Consider the following 27,447-nt stretch of genomic DNA (forward strand, 5'->3'; position numbering starts at 1 on the left):
GGTCAGAAGGAACTGGCGGGATGTCCGCTCCCGTCCCAGTGGGCATGCGTGGTGGGGCTCCTGAGCATGCGCACTGGGGCGGAGGCACGGAAATCCGCAGCTTTGAAGTTTACCGATCGTGATCGGCGCTGGCGCCTTCTCCCATCGGTGTGACTGCACAGATGACCACTCGAAGATCATCAGTTACAGGTAGGAAACCTGTTTTTCTCTTCTTTCTGGTCCTCTCTCACACCCACCCATACCTCTCCTCTCACACACATCCACGATGGAGGCTGGATACCTCTCTTAGCAACTGTGTCCATCCAAGGTAGTTTAGATTACTTCTATCTCTGTCTGTTAAACTTCATTATCCAGAATGTAATTCCTGAATAAAAGGTCTATTATTAGTCTTAAAAACTGTAATGTGGCTCTGTGTAGCTTTGTAATTTTGCCAGCACTCTTGAGAACAAAATGCTTCTACTGCATGTAATCAAGGTGCACTTTGCTAAGTTTGAGATGGGATACTGGACTAACTAACCAGTTAACTCCCAATATTTAGTCCAACAGAATGTCACCAAATATGTGTGTATGTGGTCAGATCTGACTTCCCATAAAAGGCCACAGTTTGTGAATCAACTCAGTTGGAAAAAACTTTCCACACTGCCTATCACTTGGGCATCCAGAGTCAATGAGGTATCTAGGAACTCCTTCAGATAAGTACAATTCCATCCAGTGCAAATTGATCACCTATTCCTGAATCAGCTCTATCCTTAGCTCACAGCATCTCAATTTGGGGGGGGGGGGTAATTTTAGCTAGTTTTCTCTCATCCAGTCCCCCAGAACAACCAGACCCCAGTCCTCCACAGCTTGGATCTTGGTGGAAAGAAATTATTTCTTCCAGCATTTTCATGTAAAATTTAAAAAGCATAGGAGAAGATGGAACCTTGTGGGACTTTGTATATGCAGGCTAATGACAAAGTTTATTACTATCTGAGATTACTATCAGATTAGAATTCTGAATCAAAGTCTTCAGCAAACCTTTACATTGGTTCCATATCTTAAATACACTAGATACACTAAACCTATTTCTGCTGGGCGATTCATAAGGATACCATGGTGGGATGGTTCTGAATGCTGCTGGGAGGTCTGGGGGAACCAATGGGAATGCATCCCCACAATGGGAGAACAGGTGTAAATCAGTGTTTCCTCGGCTGAGTGAGCTCACAGTTTTTTAGTCTCCAGCTCACGCATTTTTGTCTTAGCTCAGGAAAAATGGCCCCCGAGCAAACTAATTTATGCAGGAGCTCACAGCTTTCTTCCCAGTAGCTCACAAAGTAAAATTTTTGCTCACAAGACTCCACAGCTTAGAGGGAGTATTGGTGTAGAATGTAGATCATCTATTTGCTCAACCAAATCTATTCTTGTACCATGAGGTAAGTAAAAGCTAGACTGAAAAGGCTCAAGATAATCAGTTTCCTCCAGAAAGTTTTGGAGCTGCATGGCCTCCAGACTCCAGTTCTCCAAGGTGAATTTACCCCCTCCAGATTAAGCACATGTAAGGGATATATTAGTGTAAATGTTAAATGTAATCAGAGTAATTTCTTAAGCTAAATCTGAAACTGTGCATTAAAGCTAATGTTGGTAGTGAGCCTTGGTTAAGAGGGAAGGGTATTAGTATTAACATTAGTCAGGGGTGGAATTCTAGCAGGAGCTCCTTTGCATATTAGGCCACAGCACCCTGATGTAGCCAATCCTCCAAGAGCTTACAAAAAAGAGCCTTGTAAGTTGGAGGATTGGCTACACCAGGGGGCTGTGGCCTAATATGCAAAGAAGCTCCTGCTAGAATTCCACCCCTGACATTAGTTAATGTCAGTTGGGTGTATTCCTTCAGCACATTTAAGAGAAGGGGGAATCTGTCCCTCAGAGAAAACAGCTGGGAACTGGGGCAGAAAGTGAATGATTAAAGGCTGATGGACATAAATCAGGCTGCTTAGTCCTCAGTAAGCTGGGAATGACTGGTTGTTAGAGGACTTGATAGTATATGACCTCATAAAGTCTTAGCGACTTTCCAGGGAAATTTCCATCACTCAGCTTGTTAACCTGTTACTGGATTGTTTTAGCTTTACTGTTCTTTTGGGTTTTGGAGATTAAGCATGTTCATCATTCTGCATAAAATAAATCCTCATTTTAGATTTGTATACTTGCCTAAACTATTCCAGAATAACAGTACAAAAAAAGGAGCAGAGCAGAAAACTGAAGGTATTCAGCTGTATATCATTTGGGTGTAATTTTCTTAATGAGGTGAAGATAATCAACAAAGTCTAAACTGGTCCCCATAATACCACCAGATGGGCTGTATTATCAAATGTGTCTGCCTCCAAACTCCTATTTTAAAAAGGACATAAAAACAGCATTCCAAATAAGACAACTTTGCATATCTTATACCATATGCTGATCTCAGGCATGAATTTATTGAGGCCTCCAGGCGATTCTTTAATGTTACATTGCTTTTCTACATATTTGATGCCATTTATTTGTTTGTGGTGTGGGAGAAATGTAGGATCTGGGGATGTGTGATCAGGTTGGTGTGACAATTTTCTTTTGTTAGCTGTTGGGAGCCATTGCAGTAACTCCTAAAATGCACATACCTTCCTCCCAAAAAGTTCTAATAGCTTATTGGGTCTTGTATGCCTCCATTAAAAATTGCTCTTCCTAGTTGCTAATTTAAAAATGTAAACGAAGATATTCTCTACAGAGATAGAGATATTTTAAATCCTGACAACATTAATTTGGCACTTGTTTAAAAGAAGGAGATGTTCTCACTTTAAGTGCTGTTTTCTATACCTTTTTTAGTTGCTTATGAACTGTTAGGGATTTCTAAGTGTACCTCATGACAAGGAAATCATAGAGAACTGTTCCAGTATAATTAGAACACTTTATATGTGCTCATGGCAGTGTTGTGGGCATTGTCAATGACTATGGACACAATCTAGACAATAGTGTTAGTAGCTCAGTGTACCACGTGTACTTTAAAAGTCCTAAGTTAGAACTACAGTTTCTCAAAAAACAGCCTTGTCCCAATGTACAGCAAACTGCATTATATAAAACCCAAAGGAATTGGCAGCTATGATGAAGTATGGCAGGGCCCTTTTCCAAGTGGGAACGAGAGTCAAGTTTCATGCTGTTTTTCTGCAAGTTCTTGGGCACTGGCTTTTTGCTATCTTTGCTGTGTTCATGCCAAATCAGTAGTTAAATTTTGCCATTCTGCAGTATCTATATATGAGTGCAGTGTTGAAAATGTAAATGTATAGTATTGGCAAGACAATAAAAAGTAACTGTGCACACATCCAGCATGTTGTTTAAACAAGGTGCTTCCTATATAAAGCTATGAGTGCATGCTAGTGCCAACACCAACCTGGGCTTTGGATCCCTGGTGTGGTAACTGAGCACATAAAGCTGCTTTGCACAGGTAGCAGGCTCTGCCAATCTGGCCACATAGATCCATGCCTCAGTAACCTTGAGACTAAACTGCCATAATGTCCCCTGCATGGATCTGCTGTTGAAGTCAGCTCAAAAATTTCAGTTGCTGCAGGTTGTTTGCATTAGGTTTACCCATTCTACAGCCACTCCATTGGCTACCTATTAGTTAACTGGTTCAATTCAGAGTATGGGTTATAACATACAAAGCCTTTCATAGCCCTGTACTCGCATATCTGCAGGACTGTGTATCCTGCTGTGGTCCACTGCAACTCCTTTGCTCATCTGAGCAAAACCTCCCAAAGGTGACCATTTTAAATAAGATTGACAGCTGCCTGTACATGTGCATCTTCTTTTCATGGCTCCCACCTTGTAGAATGGGCTGCCTGAGTTGGCCAGGAAGGGTCCCACACTTCTGTTATTCTGCAGATTGTGTAAAGCAGAATTATTCAGGAGGATGTTTTTAGAGGGAATGGGACTGTGGTGTAATGGACTGGGTCAGAAGGATGCTTCCTTGCTAACAATTACAAAAAGTATAGAATTATAGTTTACTCCTACATATACTGCATGTTTTATCCTGCTCTTAAATGTCAAGAAATTCTTCCTAACATGTAGCCAAAAACTCTTTTGATTTAATTTCAATCCATTGGTTCGGGTCTGCCCTGATGGCAACCCTTCATCTCCTCTCCAGGCTAAACATACCTAGCTTTTTCAACCTTTCCTCATAGGCCTTGGTCTCCGGACCCCTCACCATCTTCATTGCCCTCCTCTGGACACATTCTAACTTGTCTATATCCTTCTTAAATTGTGATACCCAAAACTGAATACAGTACTCTAGGTGAGGTCTAACCAGAGCAGAGTAAAGTGATGCCATTACTTCATGTGATCTGGACACTATACTTCTTTTGATACAACCCAAAATTGCATTGGCCTTTCTGGCTATTGCATGTTCAGTGTATGTCCACTAAGACTCCTATAAATATCCTTTTGGATATTTATAAATATCCTTTTGGATATTTATGCAATATATCCATTTCCCCCATCCTATAATGATGAATTTGATTTTTCCTACATAAATGCAGCATTTTACATTTAACCCTGTTAAAATTCCTTTTATTTGTTTTAGCTCAGTTGCTTTCCTGAAGTTCAGTCTATATGTCTAACTATGTATAGCTTTTCCCCTCCCCAAGCCTGTAAATTCCAAAATTACATGGTCACTACTACCCAGGGTGCTCATTACTTTTACCTCATCAACCAGTTCTTCACTGTGGATAAGAATCAAGTCTAAGATAGCAGATCCCCTTTTTTCCCCACTCCACTTTCTGGAAAATAAAGTTATCAGCAAGACAAGTCAGGAATTGTTTGACCTTTTGTTTTTCACAGTTGGACTTCCAGGTAATTGAAATCTCCCATGACCACTATGTCCCATCGCTTTGGGAGATTTGTAATCTGTTCTAGGAGTGCCTCATCCAACTCCTCTGATTTAATGCTCTATAGGAGACCCCCACCAAAATATCACTATTATTTCCTGCGCTTTTTATTTTTACCCAGGGACTCCCTACTGAACTTCCACATTCAGATTCATGTATTTCCTTACAAGTATATACCTTCACATATAATGCTACTCCTCTCCCTTATTTGTCCATCCCTTTTAAATAAGTTATACTTTGCAATCCTAATATTCCAGTTGTGAGTGTCATCCCTTTAATGCCTGTTAGGTCATAGTCCCCTTCCTGTAATAGGACATTGGGTTCCTCCTGCTAGTTTCCCATACTCTGCGCATTAGTTTAGAGACATCAGAATCCATGTTTTATGTGCCCTGAGATTTTCATATCTGTACTTACATGCAAGTTAATGCTACTTAATGTATGTGCCACTCTCTGCGAAACCTGAGCATTCTTATCTTCAGTTATCGGCATCATACTAGGCTTTGAATTTTTGCCTTGCTCTCCCATATGATTTTATTTAAAGCCCTCCTTATTAAGTTTGCAGGGCTGTTATCAAACACATTTTTTCCTACTCTCGTGAGCGGCCCCGTGGCGCAGAGTTGTAAAGCTGCAGTACTGTGATCTGAACTCTCTGTTCACGACCTGAGTTCAATTCCGGCGGTAGCTGGATTCAGGTAGCCGGCCCAAAGTTGACTTAGCCTTCCATCCTTCCGAGGTTGGTAAAATGAGTACCCAGCTTGCTGGGGGGCGGGGGGAGTGTAAAAGACTGGGGAAGGCAATGGCAAACCACCCCGTAAAAAGTCTGCCATGAAAACGTTGTGAAAACAGCATCACCCCAGAGTCGGAAACAACTGGTGCTTGCACAGGGGACCTTTCCTTTCCTATCAAACACATTTTTTCCTACCCTCGTGAGGTGCAAACCATCTCCTGATAAAAGAGCTTCATCTCAAAAGGGTAAGCCATGGTCCAAAAATCCAAGCCTTTTCTGATGGCACCATTTAGGTCATTTATTTGCCGTGTTCTTTGCAGCCACTTCCAACAATGTGAGGAGGCTGACTTGAGTTCTGCAGAGGGTTTTCTCTCCCCCACCCCTTTGCTCCCATTCCCCTGAACATTCTGGAGTGGTTTAAGTAGGCTAAGCTTCAGTAAGCAGCAGCAAGGTAAAACTACAATGAGATTTCTCTACAGGAGATCTTGGTTTAGAATAGGGACAGGAAGGAGTTTGAGAATGAGAGGATATAAGAGAGGAAGGGTGTCCAAGGCTGTCCCTGCCCAGCTGCCTGCCTCCTCCACCATAATGCCCATTAATTAAATTAAACTTAATTAACTTTAACTTTAGTTTAGTCACTGCCCCCTACAGACTCTGTCTCCTGACAAAAAATATTACTAGCTATGGAGCTGAGTCTTCTACTCTTTCAGTCACAGTCTGGATGTACACACCCAATAGACAGCATACCTCTTGAGATGACAAGTCCAGTCGGCACACTTTAGCCCCTACCCCTCTCAGTAAGGAATCCTCAATTATCAGACTTCCGGGGTTGGAAAATGCCGAGCTGAACTGCTTCTCAGAAGGGCAGCAGGCTGGAACCTCTGTTCAGGGTAGTGAAAGACAATCTACTGCCTACTTTTCTCAGTCAGAGATCAGTCCAAGATATGCACAGGAAACTTTGAGGAGATTTACTTTGGCTAAAAGGGAGTCCCGGCGGGGGGAGGCTCCTTTGAGGCTTTGAAGAGTCTCCGGAGACGAGTTGCATTTTCATCATCTGCAAAGGTTTCCAGAGTCATTTATTTGACTTAAGCTCGACAGGATCCTAATCTTCTTTGCTTCTACTAAACATCTAAAGCTATGCAAGACTGGTGTTGATCTGGATAACTACAGAAAAGGTACAGATCGCTATCTTTCATTCCAGGACTAATTAAAATTAAACAAAATAAAATCAGAAGGTGAGAAATTGAAATCTAGAAAGCTTGGAAGAAGAAGGGGAGAAGGGGTGAAATTTGGACTATGTAAAACTAAAGGACAGTGTTAAAAAGTGAGAAGGAATTTATTGTTTGGTCTACTTGCAGTTTCTGAGAATAAGCCCCATCGTCATAGAATTGCAACTTCCACAGACGGCACAGGAAATACGTCAAGTATCATGAGATCTCTCTACCAGCGAAAACGGGATTTGGTGGCAAGCAAAGCAGGAAGTATTGGGTGAAAAAGGGAAATCATTGAAGGAGCCAGCCTACTCTAGGACTGAATTATCATAGAAAAACATCGGCGGCCATTGCAAGGAGGTCAAAGTTTAAATAATAATTTTTAAAGTGTTCAGGACATTAAAAAGCGGTGGAGCTGGTAGAGGTGACGACTATAAGGTAAATATTATTGGACATTATTGCTAAAAACTACTTTAGAAGCCTCTAGAGGAAAAGAAAAAATTTTTTTTAAAGAGTGGCAGAAAGTCGCAACCACCATTTTGAAAAAAATAAAAACTTTAAAAATAAATATCTGAGCCCAGGAGGCTCTGAGGACGTCAAAATTAGGCTCATTGAAGAAAGCAAGTTCTATTGCTCATTGAAGAAAGCAAGTTCTATTCTTTTAAACTTGATAGTCGAAATTCAATTTGGTGAGGTCAAATTTTTTAGTATTTTTACATGTCAGACCATAAGCAAACCCGTGCAAGGACTGCTTCATTGGAGAAAAAGCAAGACAATTAGATGCAATGGAAGCTAGGATGATGAAAAGGATGAAGGAGATGATAACTGCTTCCAAAAAGGAAATTAGAAAGGATATTGAAGAGCTAAAAAAAGATATAGAGGATCTCAGAAATGAGACTGTGGTAACATCAAAGAAAGTGCAAGAGGTGGAAGGGAGAGTGAAAGTACATGATTCCACCTTGCAAAAAATACAAGAAAAAGTGGCAATACATGGCTGCAAATTGATGGAGACTCAGATACGTCTGAGAGGAGTACCTGAGGATGAAGAAACTGATCTGAAAGAATATATAATAAAAATAATTGCAGAATTGCAGAATTTTTGGAGGAAGATCCTGAAGGGACTAGAAATATGTATGACTATATGTATAGAGTGAACTCACTTTATGCAAAAAAAAAAATCTACCAAGAGATGTGGTTATAAGGTATATGACAAAAGAAATGGTGGGAAAGATCATGAATAAAAATTTTAATAATAATAATAATCAATTTTTATTTATACCCCGCCCTCCCCGCCGAGGCAGGCTCAGGGCAGCTTACAAGACATGATATAAAATATCATGATATAACAATAAAACAGTATACATCAATACAAGTAATATAAATAAATACAATATAAGTTAACATTAAAATAATCTAAAAACAGTATAGTTGTGCTATCGTCTCAGTTATACAAAATGGCTTGATGTTAATCCCTGGGTTCTGTCTTAAAAGGCCAGTTGGAAGAGGGCGGTTTTGCAAGCCCTACGGAACTGATTAAGATCCCGTAGGGCCCGCACCTCTTCCGGTAGCTGATTCCACCATTGGGATGCTTTTATAGAGAAGGCCTGCTCCCTAGTTCTTTTAAGCTTGGCCTCCTTAGGCCCAGGGATTTCCAGAAGGTTTTGTGAGCTGGAACGCAGTGCTCACTGGGGTACATATGGAGAGAGGCGGTTCTTAAGGTAGGCAGGTCCTCGGCCATTTAGGGCTTTAAAGGTAATAACCAGCACCTTGTAATGACCTCTGTATACAATTGGCAGCCAATGCAGTTCCCACAGCCTAGGCCGCACATGTTCCCACCGAGGTAGTCCCACTAGCAGCCTGGCTGCTGCATTCTGCACTAGCTGCAGTTTCTGAGTTCGGTACAGGGGCAGCCCCATGTAGAGGGCATTACAGTAGTCTAACCTCGAGGTGACCGTCACATGGATCACTATTGCCAGGTCGCCGCACTTTGAGAAAACACTGACAGTAGGAGGCAGCAGAGTAAGAATCATGAAGGAGTTGCCAAGACAAGTGATAAATGACAGAAGAGCATATAAGAAATTGACAGAAAAATTACAGGACAATGAAATGAGGTATAGATGGATAATACCTGAAGGTTTGAGTTTTGAATTTCAAGGGAGAAGGATTACAATTACAAATACACAGGAACTGTGGAGATTTTGTGAAGAACATAAAGAATTTGCACCATGATGGATTACAAATTATTATCTTGGAACGTAAATGGATTTAATTCACCACAAAAAAGAAAGGCAACGTTTCATTGGATTATAAAGCAAAATTGTAATATAATTTGTCTGCAAGAAGTACATATTAAACAAAAGGATTACACATTTTTTATGGAATAAGCAGTTGGGACTAGAATTTCATTCATTGACGGAAGAAAAGGGGAGTGATTTTTAATATTAAACAAGAATTGGATCCGAAATTATTGTTTAAAGATAAAGATGGGAGATTTATAGCGGTGGAAATAACATTAAATGCAAAAAACCCGCTGTTATTGGGATTGCATGCACCAAATGGAGCAAAAGATGTTTTTTAAAAAGACATTATACAACAATTTGATGAAGTGACATATGAACAAGTTTTGATAATGGGGGATTTTAATGGAACAATTAAGAATGCACTGGATAGGTCCGAGGGAAAAAAATAATAAGGGAAATTGCCAAAGTCTTTTTTTGAACTGGTTAAACAAGAAAATCTGGAAGATATATGGAGGAAATTTAATCCTGAAGTGCGGGACTATACTTTCTTTTCAGCAAGACATAATACTTTTTCTAGAATTGACATGTTGTGGGGTACTAAGGACTTAGGTCTATTACAAAGGAAATAAAGATCTTACCTAAAATAGGAGCTGATCATAACCCAATATTGTGGACTACAAAATTGTTTAAAAAGTTGAGAAGATGGAGATTAAATGATTTACTACTAAAGAAATAGTGACATCTCTAGAAAATGGAACTAAAGCTTTATTCCAAATAAACGATAACAAAGACATAGAATTTCAAACGGTTTGAAATACTTATAAAGCAGTAATGAGAGGAATATTGCTTACATTGAATAATAAAGACAAAAGAGCAAAAGAAAAACATCAGAAAAGAAAGAAAAAAACATCATTTTACTGACCTCGGAAGGATGGAAGACTGAGTCAATCTGAGCTGGCTACCTGAAACCAGCTTCCGCCAGGATTGAACTCAGGTCATGAGGAGAGAGTTCAGACTGCAGTACTGCAGCTAAGGAGCCTTACACAGTTGAAGCCTCACCCAGCAAAGGGCAGAGCCAGCAGTAAGCCCCAGGCAACACTGCTAAAAGCTGCAATCAATTATACCCAGGCAACAGAGACACGTACTGCAGTCCTAAGCTCTGCTCACGACCTGAGTTTGATCCCGGTGGAAGCTGGGTTCAGGTAGCCAGCTCCAGGTTGACTCAGCCTTCCATCCTTCTGAGGTCGGTAAAATGAGTACCCCGCTTGCTGGGGGGAAAGCGTAGATGACTGGGGAAGGCAATGGCAAACCACCCCGTAAAAAGTCTACCGTGAAAACGTTGTGAAAGCAAAATCACCCCAGAGTCGGAAACAACTGGTACTTGCACAGGGGACTACCTTTACCTTTTTAACAGAGATAAACAGAAACCACACTTACTCAAACAGGCAACACTCTCCAACAGGCTATACACACCCACATACCCTCAAACACTGTCCTCCCACACAGTAACTTCAGCTAATTCTCCTCAGCAGCTAAAGAAAGGCAAATTAGAACCACTCACCCCTCCAGTAGCTCACTATCCTGCTCCTCAGAGCCAAGATGATTTTGTTCTGAACTGGTGAGTTAATTTGTCTCACTAACATGTTTAAATTGGTACCATCTGCTGTGCTATCATAAGTTCTAACAAAACACAAGAGCTTTTTTCCCTTTATGGACTCTAACAACAACAATCCCATCATACTTAACTAAACATCGGTAATTATTCCTGAGTCTCACACAATTGAATTCCAGTATTTACCACCTATCAGTTAGTAAAATGTTGACAATTGTTGCTGTTTTCCATATTTTATCGCAGTTCTGCCTCCCACAAAAGACAAACTGGTCTGCCTTGACTATTTGCATCATAACGGACAATCAGATCTAGCTCTTCATAGTGTTTGGTGAAGATCTTAAGTCAGTCAAAAAACGCTGGCTGTAATTACTCAGTGGCTCCTGCACTGAATAACACTTATATTCAGGACTTTTTTTTGAGCACGAATACACAGGAACGCAGTTCCGGCTGGCTTGTCATCGGGGTGTGGCCTAATATGCAAATGAGTCCCTGCTGGGCTTTTCTACCAAAAAAGCCCTGTGTTAAACTGTTATTTATTTTAGATAATTTATATTCCACCCTTTCCCAGATGGGCTCAGGGCGGATAGCAACATTTTAAAACAATAGAACAATTAAAAGCAATAAAAACAAACAATACAATTTGGCAGCTCAGTTGGACACATCATAATATACTGTATATAAACTCAGTATTTCAGCAGAGGTGGTATTGCAGCATGGGGTCGGCCGATGGAATACGATGCCCACCGCCTCAACCAAATGCCTAGCAGAATAGCTCTGTCTTACAAGCCCTATGAAAAGGTAACAATGCAGTAAGGGCCTGGATCTCTGAGGGGAGATGATACCACCAGGATGGGGCCAAGGCTGAAAAGGCCCTGGCCCTGGTCGAGGCTAGTTGGATGTCCTTTGGGCCAGGGACAGTCAGCAGATGTTGAGTGCCAGATCGCAGTGTTCTCCAGGGCATATATGGGGAGATGTAGTCCCGTATATATGTCAGTCCCAGGCCGTGTAAGGCTTTGAAAGTTAAAACTAAAACCTTGAAATGGATCTGGTACTCAATTGGTAGCCAGTGCAGTTTGCATAGCACTGGCTGGATGTGTGCCCGGCTAAGCACTGGTATCAACAGCTGAGCTGCTGCATTCTGCACTAGCTGGAGTTTTCGGATCAGTCGCAAAGGTAAGCCTGCATGGAGCGAGTTACAGTAATCTAACCTGGAAGTGACCATTGCATGGATCACTGTACCTAGGTCCTGGGGGATAGGTAGGGCACTAGCTGCCTGGCCTACTGAAGATGGTAAAAGGCAGACTGAACAATAGTTGTGACCTGTGCCTCCATTGAAAGTGAGCCATCCAGAGTCACTCCCAAACTTTTCACTTTCTGAGCCGGCATTAAATTCCCAATCCTACCCACCCCACCCCCCAGCCCAGGTACAGGACCTCCGTCTTAGCTGGATTAAGTTTTAATCAACTTTGCCTCACCCATCCTGCCACAGCCTCTAAAGCCATAGTCAAATGGCCCGGGGCAGAGTCTGGGTCAGGACCGGATCTGCAAGTTTTTTGAGGGGGGGCAAAATTAAAAAATGATGCACCCTTATGGGCCCATTCTGTCTTATGGGCCCATAGAATAAAATGGACTCCCTACCCAATTTGACACCCCCCCCCCATCTGTTGGCGCCCCGGGCAAGCACCCCCCCTAGATCCAGCTCTGGTCTGGGTGGCCATCCATCAACAGACAGAGCTGGGTGTCGTCCCCATATTGATGACAGCCCAGCCCAAAACCTCAGGCAATCTGGGCAAGGGGGTGTATGTAGATGTTAAATATTATTGGCGAGAGAATAGCTCCCTGAGGTACACTACATTCTAACGGGTGCCACATGGAGGTCTGCTTGCCAAGCACCACCCTTTATCCCTGACCACGGAGAAAGGAGGAGAACCACTTTAAGGCAATCCCGTGGACTCCAATGTCAGCAAGGCAGTGGGCCATTATGTCATAGTCAACCATGGCAAACGCCGCTGACTGATCTAAAAGTAACTACAACGCTGACCCGCCTTGATCTAGATGCCTTCTGAGGTCATCTGCGAGGGCAACCAAGGCCATGTCTGTCCCGTGACCAGGGCGGAAGCCAGACTGGAAGGGATCAAGGACAGATGTCTCCTCCAGGAAAGCTTGGTGATGGTGATGTCAGGGGGTGTGGCCTGATATGCAAATGCATTCCTGCTGGGCTTTTTCTACCCAAAAAAGCCCTGACTATTAAGAACATAATGTTACAAAACTCATTGGACCTGTCATCATGATCTTAACATTTTACTAGTAATACTGACATATCCAGCCAGCCACTAGCAGCATGCTGATTTTCCTTGTGTCCCTTTCCTTCCCCTCCATCCCTGCCATGTCTCTGGCAGTTGCTTCTGACCCCCAGGGATGATATTCTAGAGGCATGGGATGAAATGGGGGAAATGACCCATTTTCCCTTGTCAGCCTCTCACACTGTATAGCTTTTTGTCTTCAGAGTCTATGTGACCTCAAAAAAGAGAATTGGGGGGAGGGGGAGAAAGAAATCAGCTATGCTCTGTTGCCTCTCAGGGCAGGTATTTGGCCACTTTGTGAAACAGGATGCTCAGCTAGATGGACCACTCCTCTGATCCATCAGAGTTCTTCTTATGTATTGTCTTTCTGGGGGTTGAAAGGGATTGCTGGACAGGGGAGTGCCAAGTCTGCTCATAACTCTGGTCAGGCCTGCACCTAATCTCTGGTTCAGGAGAAAAGCATCCTGGGTAAAGCCATACTGTATTCCATTGCTGCTAGCTTGAACTCTCCTCACCCCCCTCCTTTTTCTTTGTTATGTAGTATTGCTTTGAAATGGGAATATGTGAACAGTTTATCTGTGCCTTCTCAGGCTTGGCACCGGGGGAGGTTGGAGCCAAGAGACGCTCAAGGCCAAACCAGGCCTGAGAAAGAAATTGTAACATCAATGTGTGAATGTGCCCTGCATAGTACCCCTCCCTCAAGAATCCCTTTGAAGTATACCTTATATGCTTGCATTCTACTGTATGATCTTTAGTCTTTCAATCTTACTGTAGTCGAGAGCCATGATATCAATAAACTAGATACTTTGTTTCAACGAAGACTCGTTATTGAATCTGCCGACTTGACAGGGAGAGGAAAATTAGGTTTCCTCTGGTAATAGGCTGGATGTAAGCCACTATCTTTAACTATTCTGAATCATTTGTGTAAGCCCTTGGCTTGTGAAGACTTGAGTATTTCACCTGGAAAATGTCATGTTAATTCAATATTTTTATTTCATTAGAGTTAACACTCAGGCAGACTTGCAAAGTAAAAAACCTCCCTAGAGAAAAGAGGGTGCAGAGGAATCAATTTATAGACATCAGCATAAGTCTTTCTGCACTGGGAATGCCATTGTCATGTGTCATGTCAGGGAGCCACCCTGAGCCTGCTTTGGCAGGGAGGGCGGGATATAAATCAAATAAAGTAAAGCAAGTTTGTGATACCAGGCCATTTATGGCAAGCTAGAGCTTGTCTACTAGGAATTCCAGCCTCCAGGTTGGACCTGGAGATTCCCTGAAATTACAGCTTATATCCAAACTATAGAAATCAGTTCCCCTGTAGAAAATCAGTGTTTTGGAAGGTGGACTCTATGGCATTATGCCCCACTGAGGTCCCTGTCCTCTCCAGGATCCACTCCCAAATCTCCAGGAGTTTCCCAGTCTAGATCTGGCAACACTACCCCCCATCCCCTTCTGGTGACCGGGGGAGACCTGGCAACCCTATCCAAAACTTGCTTTAAAGCCTCTGTTGTCCTCTTCGTCATTGAGTCCCTAGCAAACTAGCTAGATTCTGTAGGAGTATTTCTGTGCCTGGCAGCCTAAAGAAGCATGGGCTGCTAGATCTGTCAAGGTCAAAGAGATACATCTTGGCACATTGTGTGTTCCAGCACAATCATGATATGCTGGGTACAGAAGCAGAGGAAGGGTGATGCTGAGATTTATGAAGGGAATCTGCCCCCTATTTGCATGCATGGCCCTTATGTCTGTGCTTACTAGACATATTGATTCTAGAAGAGATAAGATTGGTCTGTATCAGATGCTGTCTGGTTGCTGTCCAGGAGTTACAGAACTCCTTTCCTTGGAAAATTAATTTGGTTTCTCCTTGTTTTCTTTTTGAAAGCAAGTGAAAACTTTTGTTTCAGTGTGGCTTTAATAATTGTGGGTTTTAGTCTGCTGTTAATCTCTCAGAATTATTTTGTTTTGTTTGCTGGATTTTATTTTTTGTAAATTGTTTTGTGAATTCATTCTTACTGAAAACTCTCTCTCTCTCTCTCTCTCTCCCTGTATAGTGATTGAAAACCTTGAGTGTGTATGCTATATTAGTACCCCACAGCATTTTAAGTCTGTTATACTTACAGTTTGAATGTTACTGTCTATTTATAATACCTGTATTGGATAACTATGTTTCTCAATGGCTGTAACAACTTTAGGATTATTATTTTATTCTAAGGAATGGTTTCTTTTATTACTGCCTACACTGGGCTAAGTTGAAAAGCTTCTGAATCCAATTTTTCCCCCTCTTGCAATAATGAGTGTGTAATAATTTCTTTTTAAAAAAAACACCTTAATTACATTTTCAGCGTGTAATTGTGTTTGTCCTTGCTATACATAAATACATAAACTGATTCATAATAAATTGAGTAATTGAATAATTTGAAGCATTGAAATTGAATGGAACGAGAAGTCACATTCCTTTGAGGCTATGTTATTCAATTGTTCTTTTGCACAATGAGCAGCTATATAGTTTTCTAGCTTTTGCTTCCCTGGGGAGAAAGGCAGGAGATATTTAATACTATCTAGCATGAATGTTTAAGGATTTTGTTTAAAAAAATGTAAACCAATTGTTAGGCTTGTAGCTTTGACAATTAAAGCCTAAAATATGAAGACTCCAGTTAAAAGTTCTTTAGCCGCTGATTAGAATTCCCTGATGGTGATTAGTGAGCGTGGAATGCAATCATGCCTCTAGGCTTTAATCAATCTTGTGATGGAAAAGTCAGTTACCTAAACAGAGATCGAGTTTATGTACTGTTGCTATTGGACTTATTATTTTTCTTTTCAAAAAATCAAAGATGGAGAATAGGCAAACCTGTTCAGCTTGCATGTTCTCCTAAAACCTTCATCACAATTTAGAAGTGTGTGAACCTAAATGTTTAGTTCTGTCTCTTTTTACACTGTGGTTATTTATTTTTGCTGCATTGTATAGCACATCAGCATGCTTTCATATGTTCAGTGCCCCCTAAGCATTATTTTTCTTAGTGTACATATATGCTTCACCTTTGCAAGTAATATGTTTAGTTCTGTAGGAATTTCAAATATTGAGAAATCCCTCAGTTTTTATTTACAAGTTACTAAGATGTTTTAATGGGAGTGTTTACTACTGTAATGTGGAAACTTATTGCATACATTGTACTGTGAGTTTGTAAGAACATAAGATGTACCATGCTGGATCAGATCACTGGCGCATCTAGTCCAGCATCCTGTTTTACACAGTGTTCAACCTTTTTATCTGGAGGAGGGCCAACAACAGGGTATAGAGGCCAAAGGCTTTCCCTGATGTTGCATCCTGAGAGTAGTATTCAGAGGTTTGCTGCCTCTGAATGTGAAAGAAGCCCTGACAGGCCCGTAGCTACAAGGGGGCCTGTGGGGGCACAGCCCCCCCCCACTTCTGGCCAAGGCCCTCTGCCACCGGCCCCGCAAGTGATTTGCATGGTGGAGAGGTCGCATTTGGAGCCGGCACCAGCTGATCAGCAGGCCCTTTAACTTACGTGGGGTGCTGGGTGCTGCTTCTGCCCCCTGCCAGCATGCTATTTTAGTGGCAGGGAAGGAAGGCCGGCAGCAAGAGTGACTCTCCCTGCCACTCTCATTGCCGCCCTCCCCTTCCACCACTAAAATAGTGTGCAGGGCTGGGGGCAGAAGCAGCACCCAGCCCCAATTAAAGGGCCCGTGGATCAGCTGGGGGCTGCTTCTGCTCCCAGCCCCACGCACTATTTTAGTGGCAGGGAAGGAAGGCCAGCAGAGAGAGCAGCTCTCCCTGCCACTCTTGTCACCGCCCTCCCTTCCCCACCACTAAAATAGTGTGCAGGGCCAGGGACAGAAGCAGCCCCCAGACTCCGGTGCGTTAAAGGGCCCACCGATCAGCAGATCAACGGTCCCTTTGACTTGTGCCGGAGGCTGGGGGCTGCTTCTGACCCCAGCCCCGCTGACTGTTTTAGTGGCAGGGAAGGGGAGGCAGTGGGGAGGGTGGGGGGGAGTGAGGAGAGGAAAGGTTGTGTGGGGTGCCAGAGGGTGTGAGTGTCCCCCAGAAAATTCAAATGCCCCCAACCTTCCAAATCCTGGCTACGGCCTTGGGCCCTGACCATGATGGAACCAGATAATCTCCATGACTCTGACCTTGTAATTTACTGTAGGATGTTATCTGTTAACAATCCAGAGCTAGTGTGGCATAAAAGTTCAAGTGTCAGGACTAGGATCTGAGAGACGCTGAGGTTACAATTGATCTCAAGGGGACAGAGATCAGTTCTCCTGGAGAAAATGGCCACTTTGGAAGGTGGACTCTGTAGCATTACATCTCACTGAAGTCTCTCCCCTCCCCAAACCTCACCCATCTCAGGTTTCACCTGTAACCCTAAATCATAGGAAGCTGGAGTCCAAATCCCATTGAGCAGGGGTAGGTCAGGACTTCTGCACGGCATGGATCCTAAGTTTCCTCACAAAGCTCTTGATTTCCCTGGCCTCCTAGATCACTCTCACGCTTTGCAGTTTTCCATGTATTCTATCCCATTTAGCAATAAGAAACTGTGTTGGACCCTTTGGTGTTCTTGCATTGATGACACTAGAGCTTTCAGCAGTAGAAGGTTTGTTTTTATGGAGCGATGCACTAAGAAATGTACATTGTAGCCAAACTAATCCATCTGCTAGTGAGGTGATTCTCAATATGATGCTCCCCACAGTGACTTTTCTGGCACCTGTTTGTTTCATGTGTCTTGGGGATAAAATCCAAAGGGTCTTGAATGGATTTCTTTTTTAAAACTGGGAGTTGCTACCTACCCACTTACTAGCAGTACTGTCCCCATTTGGCTGTGATTCTTCAGGTCAGAGTACTCACTCAGGCACCCATCCTCAGGTCCATTCAGCACAGACAAGCTGGCTCAAAACAACCATTTGCAACAGGACAGCTCTCACAGTCAACAACTACAGCTAACATACAAAACAGGAAACTGAAACAAGAGCTGCACCCAATAACATAAAACTAAATCACACAGGTTTTGGGGGAAGCAGGCTGTTCCATTACATACACACACACACACAATACACACAAAATACAACACAGGGGTTGTTTTGTAGAAAAATAGGTGGTGGAGCTCACTAGCATAACTCATTAGCATATGCCCCCCCACCAGCCAACAGCAACCTGACACAAGAAAGGAGAGCCCCAGGTGAGTGAGGCCTGCTTGGACTGGCTAGAGATCCAGCCAGCCCAAGCAGACCTCGCTCACCTGGGGCTCTCCTTGGCTGTCCCCCCCCCCACAGTCAAAAGGCCAGCAAGCCACTCACGGCCCAAAATCACATAAGAAGTGGAGAAAGGGTGGTGTGGGCTTCTCCAGGGGTTAATGAGGGCTGCTGGGGGCGTGGCAAAGCCCTGGTGGCTGGCTGGCTGCCCGCTCTCCTAGTCCAGGGATTGTTATGCAGTTGCACCTACTATTCACTGGACTAGGTAGGTGTGCAGGAGGAGGGGGAACCCTCAGAAAGGTCCATTATAATAACCACCATAATAATCCTGGTAAAATGCATAGAAGTAATGGTTTTAACACATTCCTTAGAACCTACCTACTCCAATTGTACAATTGAATGCAGCATTTAAATAAATGATCAATAATAATCTAGATTACAAATTTAATTACATATGTATTGTTGAATCTAGAATTTGGATTTATTCACATGGTGTGCTTTGGCTTCACTTCTGTACATACTTGTTTGAGAGTAAATCCCACTGACTTCAGTAGGATTTAATTATAAGTAGGTATGAAAAGGACCGAGCTGTTCGACTTGCAGAATTGCATGCAAGTTACTACACTAATTGCAAGTATTCATTGCTCATTTTGTACGTAAATAACCCAAAGCACTGTGGTCTCTCCAGACTTACATCACTTTTTGTACATCTTTGATAAACATCTACTTAGTGGTCTGCTACCGTCAGGGGTGGAATTCTAGCAGGAGCGCCTTTGCATATTAGGCCACACCCCCTGATGCAGCCAGTCCTTCAAGAGCTTACAAAAAAAGAGCCTTGTAAACTCTTGAGGATGGGCTACATCAGGAGGGTGTGGCCTAATATGCAAAGGAGCTCCTGCTAGAATTCCACTCCTCGTAGCAATTTCCTTAATGGCTGACTGGAATAGTAAAACTTGAATTCAAGTTCTAAAGATCCCTGGGTGACTTTGGCCCAGTCATTATATTTCAGAGTAACCTGTTTTATAGGAATTGTATGGGGATAAAGCGAGGGGAGGGGGAGATAACCTGTATACTATCTTGAGCACCTAGGATAGTTTACATGTGCATTAATACTTTCTTAATGCTCTGTTATTTTGTATTAGAACTGTGGAGCAATCATTTAGCTAGTCCATTATCCAGAAGAATAATCCATCCTGGTGTGTAGCTTGCCAGACCCACTATTCGGTTTCCCTGTGATGCATGAGAAGGGAACAGTATGAACAGGTGGGCTGGTAAAATGTGTTATAAACAGATTTAAGGACAGTTTCTATCCAAGTGCTGTGGTTAGGTTAAATGCAGGGTTATGAAGGATTATCTGTTTTAGATGTATTTAATGGTTTGAATGGTTTTAATGGTTTTATGAATGTTTAATGGTTTTATGAATGTTTATTTAATGGTTTAAATGGTTTTAATGGTTTTATGAATGTTTATCCGTTTTAGATGTATTTAAATGGTTTTAATGGTTTAAATGGTTTAATGGTTTCAGATGTATTTAAATGGTTTATGAATATGTGTGTTTGATGTGTTGGTATGTTTGTGGAAGAGCACCTCATTTCGTTGCTCTCTTTTTGTTGAGAACAATGACAATAAATTCATCTATCTATCTATATAGACAGGAATTTTTTTTTATTATTATCAGCAAAATTCCACTTCACTTCCTTAACAGAAGTAACAACAGTGTCTTTTTGTTTCTGTATGCAGAAATATTGTAATGTCATCCAACTGGATTCTGGAATAGACTACAGGAAACAAGGGCTTCCAGCTGCAGGGAAGCTGTACTACCTGTAAGTTGTTGAAATTGGGGGGTGTTTTTCCCCTTTCTCCTATTAGCCAAATTCCTACCAGGAGTAAGTAAATGGGGGAAAAAACCTTCTTTCATAGAACTGGAAGACTGTTGCTGTATAGGATAGTCAGCCAACTGCTTTCCATGTTGCCACAGCTCTAATGCCATCAAGCAACATTTTCAGAATCTTTAGCAGCATAATTTAAAATGTGTGACTAAATCAAAATAATTAGATTTTTTGGGGAGGTGTGGTGTTTGCAGAACTGAAGTGACAGATGGCTATAAAGCAATGAATATCCTCTTGTGAAAGAGTGTGCAATTCCCTGGTAAATAAAAGAGCATCCTTTATTGTAGTAAAGTAATTATTTATACAAATCCTCTGACAAGGACTCATTTACTGTTGGGTGTTCCCATTTGTGGATTCAAAAACTTGTCTTATTTTGACAGATGATCTGCTTGTATCTAGGATGTTGATTTACTTCAGTATTTAGTCTGTATTTGAAAATGCTAAAAATTAAATGATACTATAATACAGCTATAAGTACAATTTATCTGTATAGCTCTGATTTCTGTTTCCCTAATGATAGTTTACCCTCAGAGCAATTTGAGAATACAAGTCTATGTGATGCAAAGTTGTTTCAACATTTAAGAAGAGAAAGTGGTTTTAATCAAGCCAATACAAGAACCAATCTACTCATAGCTTTATTGTGGCATTGTTTTCATATTTTTTATTACTTTTGAAGATGTTAAATAATTACAGGGCTTCTGTCAAGCAAAATGTGCAAATGAACAGCCTCTGTCCAAGACTATAATTGCAGTTTACTCTTTGGACTTACAGTATTGTTTTGTTCACCTTCTGGGATTACATAGGACCCTGAACTGAAACTTAATTTTTGAGTTTTATACTCAGGGTTGCTAGATCAGAGAGTTTGAACCAAAGTTTCCTCAGAGATTATGAGGAAGGAGTAAAATCTCAGTGGAAGGTGCTTCAGTGGAAAATTCTTGTGCTTTCTTTTTCCCTGTAGGAGGTGGTAAGTCATTTCATGCAGCAGATTCTGAACCAAAACTAGTGTATGATATAAATGTTTGAGCAGGGTTCAGAACTTCATCTCCCAAAGAGAAAAAGTCAGTATATTGGTACAATTAGTATTTGTCACTTAACATGTATTAAATGAGAGGGTCAGTTATTTGTGTGTTAAATTTAGCTAAGTATATATTTTGAGCACCATTTACTGCAGTTCTAAACTCTGCTCATGACCTGAGTTCGATCCCCGGTGGAAGCTGGATTTTCAGGTAGCCAGCTCCAGGTTGACTCAGCCTTCCATCCTTCCAAGGTCAGTAAAATGAGTAGCCAGCTTTGCTGGGGGGAAAGTGTAGATGACTGGGGAAGTCAGTGGCAAACCACCCCATAAAAAGTCTACCGTGAAAACGTGAAAGCAACGTCACCCCAGAGTCGGAAATGACTGGTGCTTGCACAGGGAACCTTTCCTTTCCCATGCCTTAGACTATTAAAGAAGAGTTATGTTATATTGCAGGGATGACTTGCACTATTTTCAGCCTTTAAGACAATTGTGTATATCAAGTCAGAAGAATGCCTCATTGCTTCAGAAGGTTCTTTCCCTAGGGGGAAGGTAAGAGGGAACAGTAGGCTGATAATGTTTTTGATGTACTTAAGTGGTTTTGTTGTGTATCTTTGTCTGAATTAAAATCAATGAGCCACTTCAGAGCTTCATTTGTCATAGTGGTCTCTAGTGAGAGAAGGAAAGAAAAAAAACCCATTGGAGATCTGCATTTCTGTAAGGAAAGAAATCCACAGATGGGCACCACAATAGACAGAGATTCATTTCTGGTATCTGTGCACGTAATTTCAGAAGGCTGTACAGATCAATGTCTCTAATAATCTATGTTGAAGGATTGCTGTTGTAACAGCTGGTGGGAGCATTTAAGTACCCATATCCAAGTCTGTTTAGGTTCCAGTGTGGTGATTTAAAAGATGGGTTTGCCCTCAGTCAGGGGAATGATTTCTCCCCCCCCCCCCCCCGTTTGCTATCAGCTATGCAATTAGCATAGAGTTGCCAGGTCTAACTCAGGAAATATCTGGGGACTTTGGGGGTGGAGCCAGGAGCAAGGCTGTGACAAGCACAATTGAACTCTGAATGGAGTTCTGACCATCACATTTAAAGGGACTGCATTCCCTTAAAATGGCTTCCCTTCATTGAAAATAATGGAGGATGGTTACACCTAGTTTTGGAGTTCATAGAGTTGGACCCCTGGTCCAATCTTCTTGACACTTAGTGGGTGTTTTGAGGAGAGGAACCAGATGCTATGCTGAAAATCTGGTGCCTCTACATAAAAATAACAGCTCATCCAGAGCCCCAGATACCTGCGTATCAGTTTTCCATTATACCCTACGGGGACCAGTCTCCGTAGGATATAATGGAGAGCCCAGCAGACATTTAAACACCCCCCCCCCCTTTCTGATGACCCTGAAGCAGGGGAAGGGCCTACAAACCAGGGGATCCCCTACCCCCAACTGTGGATTGGCAACCCTAAATTAGCATTGGGGGAGAGGAGAAGCACCATAGCACAGCTTTTGAGAGTCAGTCAGAACCTGGACTTGGGATCCTTTTGGATCCAGACAAGGGAAGGAAAAGAATACATAAAGCCTGAGATGGAAAGGTAATCCCTTTCTTAGTTCCATGTGGTAGTTGTGCAGAAGTGTTCTCTAGGCCTGCGCTAAGAGCACAAAAAGAAAATTTAGCAATAACTTATTCCAGATAAAAGCAAGGAAATGTGTTTGGATACCAAAAAACAGACAACATTAAGGAAGTGTGTTCAGAATAAGTATAAATCTGATTGAAAGTTTAAAAAAGACTCCAATGAAATCTTCAAAAGAAAAAGGAAAATAAATGCACAAATATATCAGCTGTCTAGACATATACTAAAGCAATCTCAAATACCTTGGAGATGGTATGATGAACTCTGAGGTTCAGACCTTCTCACTCCTCTTGTGGTGGTCAAGACAGAACAGCAAACAATGACTAAAGGCTCCTTTTATAGATTATTTGAAAACTGGCACCATGTATCCAAGTGACTTAATTTCAAATAGGTTAAAAGAAACAAGAAAAAAACAACCAACTCCTCAGTCTTTCCTGACCTGAGTTGCAGTTTGTTGGTCTTCATTCATCTCATGAGTGTCTCTGGACCTTTGACATGAGAGACATAGGAATGTGAGTCTGCTAATATTCTTGCAGCTCTCATTTTTTTTTTATACCATTGACCATTGTACCTTTCTGGGCTGGTTGGTGGAGAAGAGCATAAGAAGCACAGTATTCTGGTGGTTCTAGTACTATCTAGCTAAATTCAATCTCAGAAAGAGGTGCTGGCAGACTGCTGTCCAACTCACTAGCATCTATTCTATCGTCTTTCTTGTCTACTCTTCTGCTTAATATAAAACCTCTGGCAATAGTCATCTGGTGATTTAGGGTGAAACATTATTGTATATCTGATGCTAAACCTGCACCTCAATTTGAAAAACTCACACAATGGGGCCAGGTACACACTAGGGCAATGTTTGTACAAACTAGTGTTACCACCAGGTTTGCATACACACACACAAAGAAGTTGATGGGAATTTTTAAAACTTTAAAAATGGCAACGTACTGAGGGAAAAACTTATTGCTTGTCTAGTAGTTAAGAGATGTCATGATCCTATGCAGGGCTTTTTTGTAGAAAAGGCCCAGCAGGAGCTCATTTGCATATTAGGCCACATTTCCGATGCTAAGCCAGCTGGAACTGTGTTCGTGTGCGTTCCTGCTTTTTTTTTTTTTAAAGCCCTAATCCTAGGCCTAGTGTGGCCTACAGGCTCCAGGGAAGCCTGCATTACAGTAGCAATCAGGCCTACATTTCCCAGGATCCCTTCTGTCTCTCTGATTGGGTGGGCAGAAGTTTAGGAGGAAAAATTTGCCCAGTGGAGAACCGAGGGGCGGGATCTGGGAGGAAACAATAAAGTGACCAGCTAGAGGGAAAGAAGTGTTCTCTCTGGATGGGCTGAGCTGGAGAGAGGCTGCAGCAGGAGAGTTCCCTCATCCAAAGAGGGGTGGATGATTTGGAAACAGAAGGAGGGAATATGTGGTTAGTCGTATCAGGGGTTTTATTTTCTTTGTACCGCTTTTACTGTGTTTTCCTTTTTCACTGCTGCACTAATAATTAAAACCCACTTGTTCGTTCTTGAGAACTTACAATAAACTTTACAGTTGGTACTTTAATACATATTTTGTTGGAGTGTCACTTGGATCCTCTCCCCAAGTACTGTCCTCTGTTCCCAACCATGCAGAAAGGAGGAAAGCCATTGTAAGGCAAGTCCCCTATATCCCTGTGTCAGTGAGACGGCGGGTTAGAAGATCATAATCAACCATATTGAATGCTGCTGTTAGATTAAGAAGCAATAGCGGAGTTGACCCACCTTGATCCAGGTTTCTGTGCTACTGAAATTCCAGGGTGCTGGCAACAAGACTCAGCAGGAAGGTAGATGTTGTGTTCAGGGAAGGGGGACATAGACCCCAGAATTTGATGTTCCCTTGAATTCAGTAACTAGCCTAACTGGCAGATCAACAAATGTCTCCCACACCTTTTGATTAATATTGTATTTCCAGTAAATCAGTATGCCAATATAAAACCTGAAATCTGGGTTGGTAGTTTACAATATCTTCTGTGGTTCATCTCAAAGTTTTGAGGCACTTTCCTTGTTCATTGTAAATTGAGGGAAAGAAACATTGGCACTATAAGGGCGGTTTCTATAAATTACAACATGATTCTTAGAGCTGAAATATTTATCTCATAACCCCTATGATTTATATCTACTATATGGTCTTTCAAGGAAGCTAGTTATATGATGGCTTGATGTGTTTTTTGGGGACTGCACAAAATTGCATTGAGAAGGGTTTTCAGATGTTTCTGAGCTGATGGTATGCAGCTTGATCCTGTGCATGAACACTTGGAAATAAATCCCAGTGAATTCACTGGGACCTTTTCCCAAGAAAGAGTGAATAGAATTGCATCCTTAATCCTGAAAAGTGTCTGCCTGGTATATTCAGTTTTACTCATGCCTGCTTAAAGCTATTGGTGGATAAAAATTAAATTTGACTGCATTTTCTCACCGATTCCAAAAGGCTTTTCTTCAGAAGCTTGACAGCTTTTGCCTCTTTACTCTTATTTTGCATGCAAGATATTGACAGCAGCTTGTCTTTTTCATTGTGTACATGCATAGTGTTGATGGCCTTGCATTGCCCAAGTTGCCTCATTACTGGAAACAGCTTGAAACACAGAAGTCTTTCAGTGTATGCAAATAAAACAGAATCCTCTACCTGAGAGTTAATGTTCTCTGCTTTTAAGTGTATTCTAAATCTAATGTTTGTATTTACAACATAACATCCTGTTCGTTTTTTCTCTTTTTTTCATGGGCAAAAAGCTAAGCAAGCTCAGGCAGCTGTTTGATGTTGGCTTCAAGTGTTATTAATTTCATATTCTATTATTCTTTTCACTGTAGCACAAGTGAAGCTGATGTGGAGGCTGTCATGGATAAGTTGTTTGATGAGCTGGCTCAAAAACAAAATGATTGTACGTAAGTTAATTTCTCTTGAAAGAGAATACATTTAGAACACAATGCCCAATCTCCACTGACCAATTAATAAGTTCCACTGCTGTATATGGGTTGATGCCACACTCAAGTGGCAGTCATTGTATCAGCATTTTGTCTAATTTATGTGTTGAATCATGTGCTATTATTCATCAAGCTATGCATTTCCTATCTGTAAGAGATGAGTTTTATAGTAATTATCCAGACAAGATTGAGTCTTTGTTCATGTTCCCATAGTAACTAGACCAAGGATTTTAAAAGTACAAGGCAGAGGGCTGAGAGTGAATAAAGCATGTGGAACCGTTGCAGACTTCACGTTTGAAGAGCTGTGTGACAGAGTGAGTACCCAGTCAAATCTAGATCTGTTGGGCTTTTCAGGCTTTTTTTTATCCTATCCCAGCTCCAAACAAGCCTTCCAATCTCATTTGAACTAATGACAATAACAACAACAAAACTCGATTTGCAGAGTGGAAAGGTAAACACTGAACAGATGAAAAAGCATGGTAAATGGTTTCTCCTGAGAGGTGGCACAAGAAGTCACTCTTGAAAGTAATCGATGATGTGATTTAAATGCTGAAATGGAGCTTGCTGATGTATTAATGCCCCTAAACTATTCATAGTTCTTTATTGTAAAAGAAAAATTGAGGATGCTCAATTACAGAAGGATCATTTGAGGAAAAAAAACCCTAACAAAATATATTCCAATATAAACTTTCATAAATCAGGGCTCCCCTTATCAAATGGCTCTGAAGAAGTGAGCCCTGGCACCTGAAGGCTATGCTGGAATAAATGTTGTTAGACTTTAAGGTACCAATGAACTTCTGCTTTGCTGGATCAGACCAATGAGTAATCAGATTGTCAAATTCCAAACAAGGTTTTCTGCACTTTGGCCATGACGTGTACTGTTCATAAGTCCTGTTTGTTTTTTTAAAAAAATCTTACTGAAGAGATTAAGGTGAGAGTTCTGTTCAGGTTTCTTGTAACTGACGGACTTACATAGTATGTAGGCTTTATATGTACTCTAAATCCATGTGTACATAATGCAGCTTTTCCACAACACTCTCACCCTCTAAAATTCAATTTATAGGCAAGCATTTCCATGGCTAATTTAAAACCAGCCCTGAAAACAAGTGCTCTTATAATAAATGCCTTGGTGCAAGGTCATTTCTCTTGACAACAGAAATGTATATTAAAGAGGTAGCATGTAGTTACTGCCTTATGTGTTATCACTGACAACTTGATCCTGTGCAGTTGTACTTGGAGAAAATTCCTGTTGACTTCATTTGGGTTTACCACCTATTGATATTCTGGATTACATACTAAATTTTAAATGGGACAGAATTTATAACTGTGGAGTATTCAAGCCACATAAACTTTCAGAGAGAGAGAGAAACAACTGGTAGTTCTGCACTGAAGAGAGTTAACTGTACCTCTTATAGACTGTGAGATAGAATATATATTCATGATTTATACAACAATACAATATTTTGGAATGGGAATATAGGTCTTTTATTGTTAGCTAATTCAAGGCATTGTGTATTCTAGGATTTTTAACTATGACCACCCGAACAATGTGTACAGAGAGGCTTACCTAGAAATACACAGGTGCTCAGAGTAAGAATTTTCCAAACAACAACCTTGTACAGATTTTGATTAATTTTGTTTTGAGGCATTGCAAATTGAACTCTGGATTGTAAGCAATCATCATAATAAAGTATGATCAGGTATTTTCAAGTCTTTTTTAAAAAGTTGGATCTGCGTATTTTCTCTGCAAAAGTTATGCAAAATTTTACATATGGA

General features: G+C 41.4%; 1 protein-coding gene across 3 annotated transcripts in view; it reads left to right on the top strand.

The window, feature by feature from the left end:
- Positions 1-27,447, top strand: part of AFG1L (AFG1 like ATPase) — a 104,657-nt gene that overhangs the window by 56,697 nt on the left and 20,513 nt on the right. For 2 of the 3 annotated variants that reach the window (XM_060237894.1, XM_060237877.1), the window contains 3 exons: positions 19,928-20,010; positions 25,558-25,628; positions 25,885-25,985. The exons of the other annotated variant lie outside the window; for it this stretch is intronic. In XM_060237894.1, the coding sequence (XP_060093877.1) occupies positions 19,928-20,010; positions 25,558-25,628; positions 25,885-25,985 (255 nt within the window). The remainder of the gene's footprint in view (positions 1-19,927; positions 20,011-25,557; positions 25,629-25,884; positions 25,986-27,447) is intronic. 3 annotated transcript variants of the gene reach the window in all.

The sequence above is a fragment of the Heteronotia binoei genome, chromosome 1, assembly GCF_032191835.1.
Source record: "Heteronotia binoei isolate CCM8104 ecotype False Entrance Well chromosome 1, APGP_CSIRO_Hbin_v1, whole genome shotgun sequence".
NCBI classification, from domain to species: Eukaryota; Metazoa; Chordata; class Lepidosauria; order Squamata; family Gekkonidae; genus Heteronotia; species Heteronotia binoei.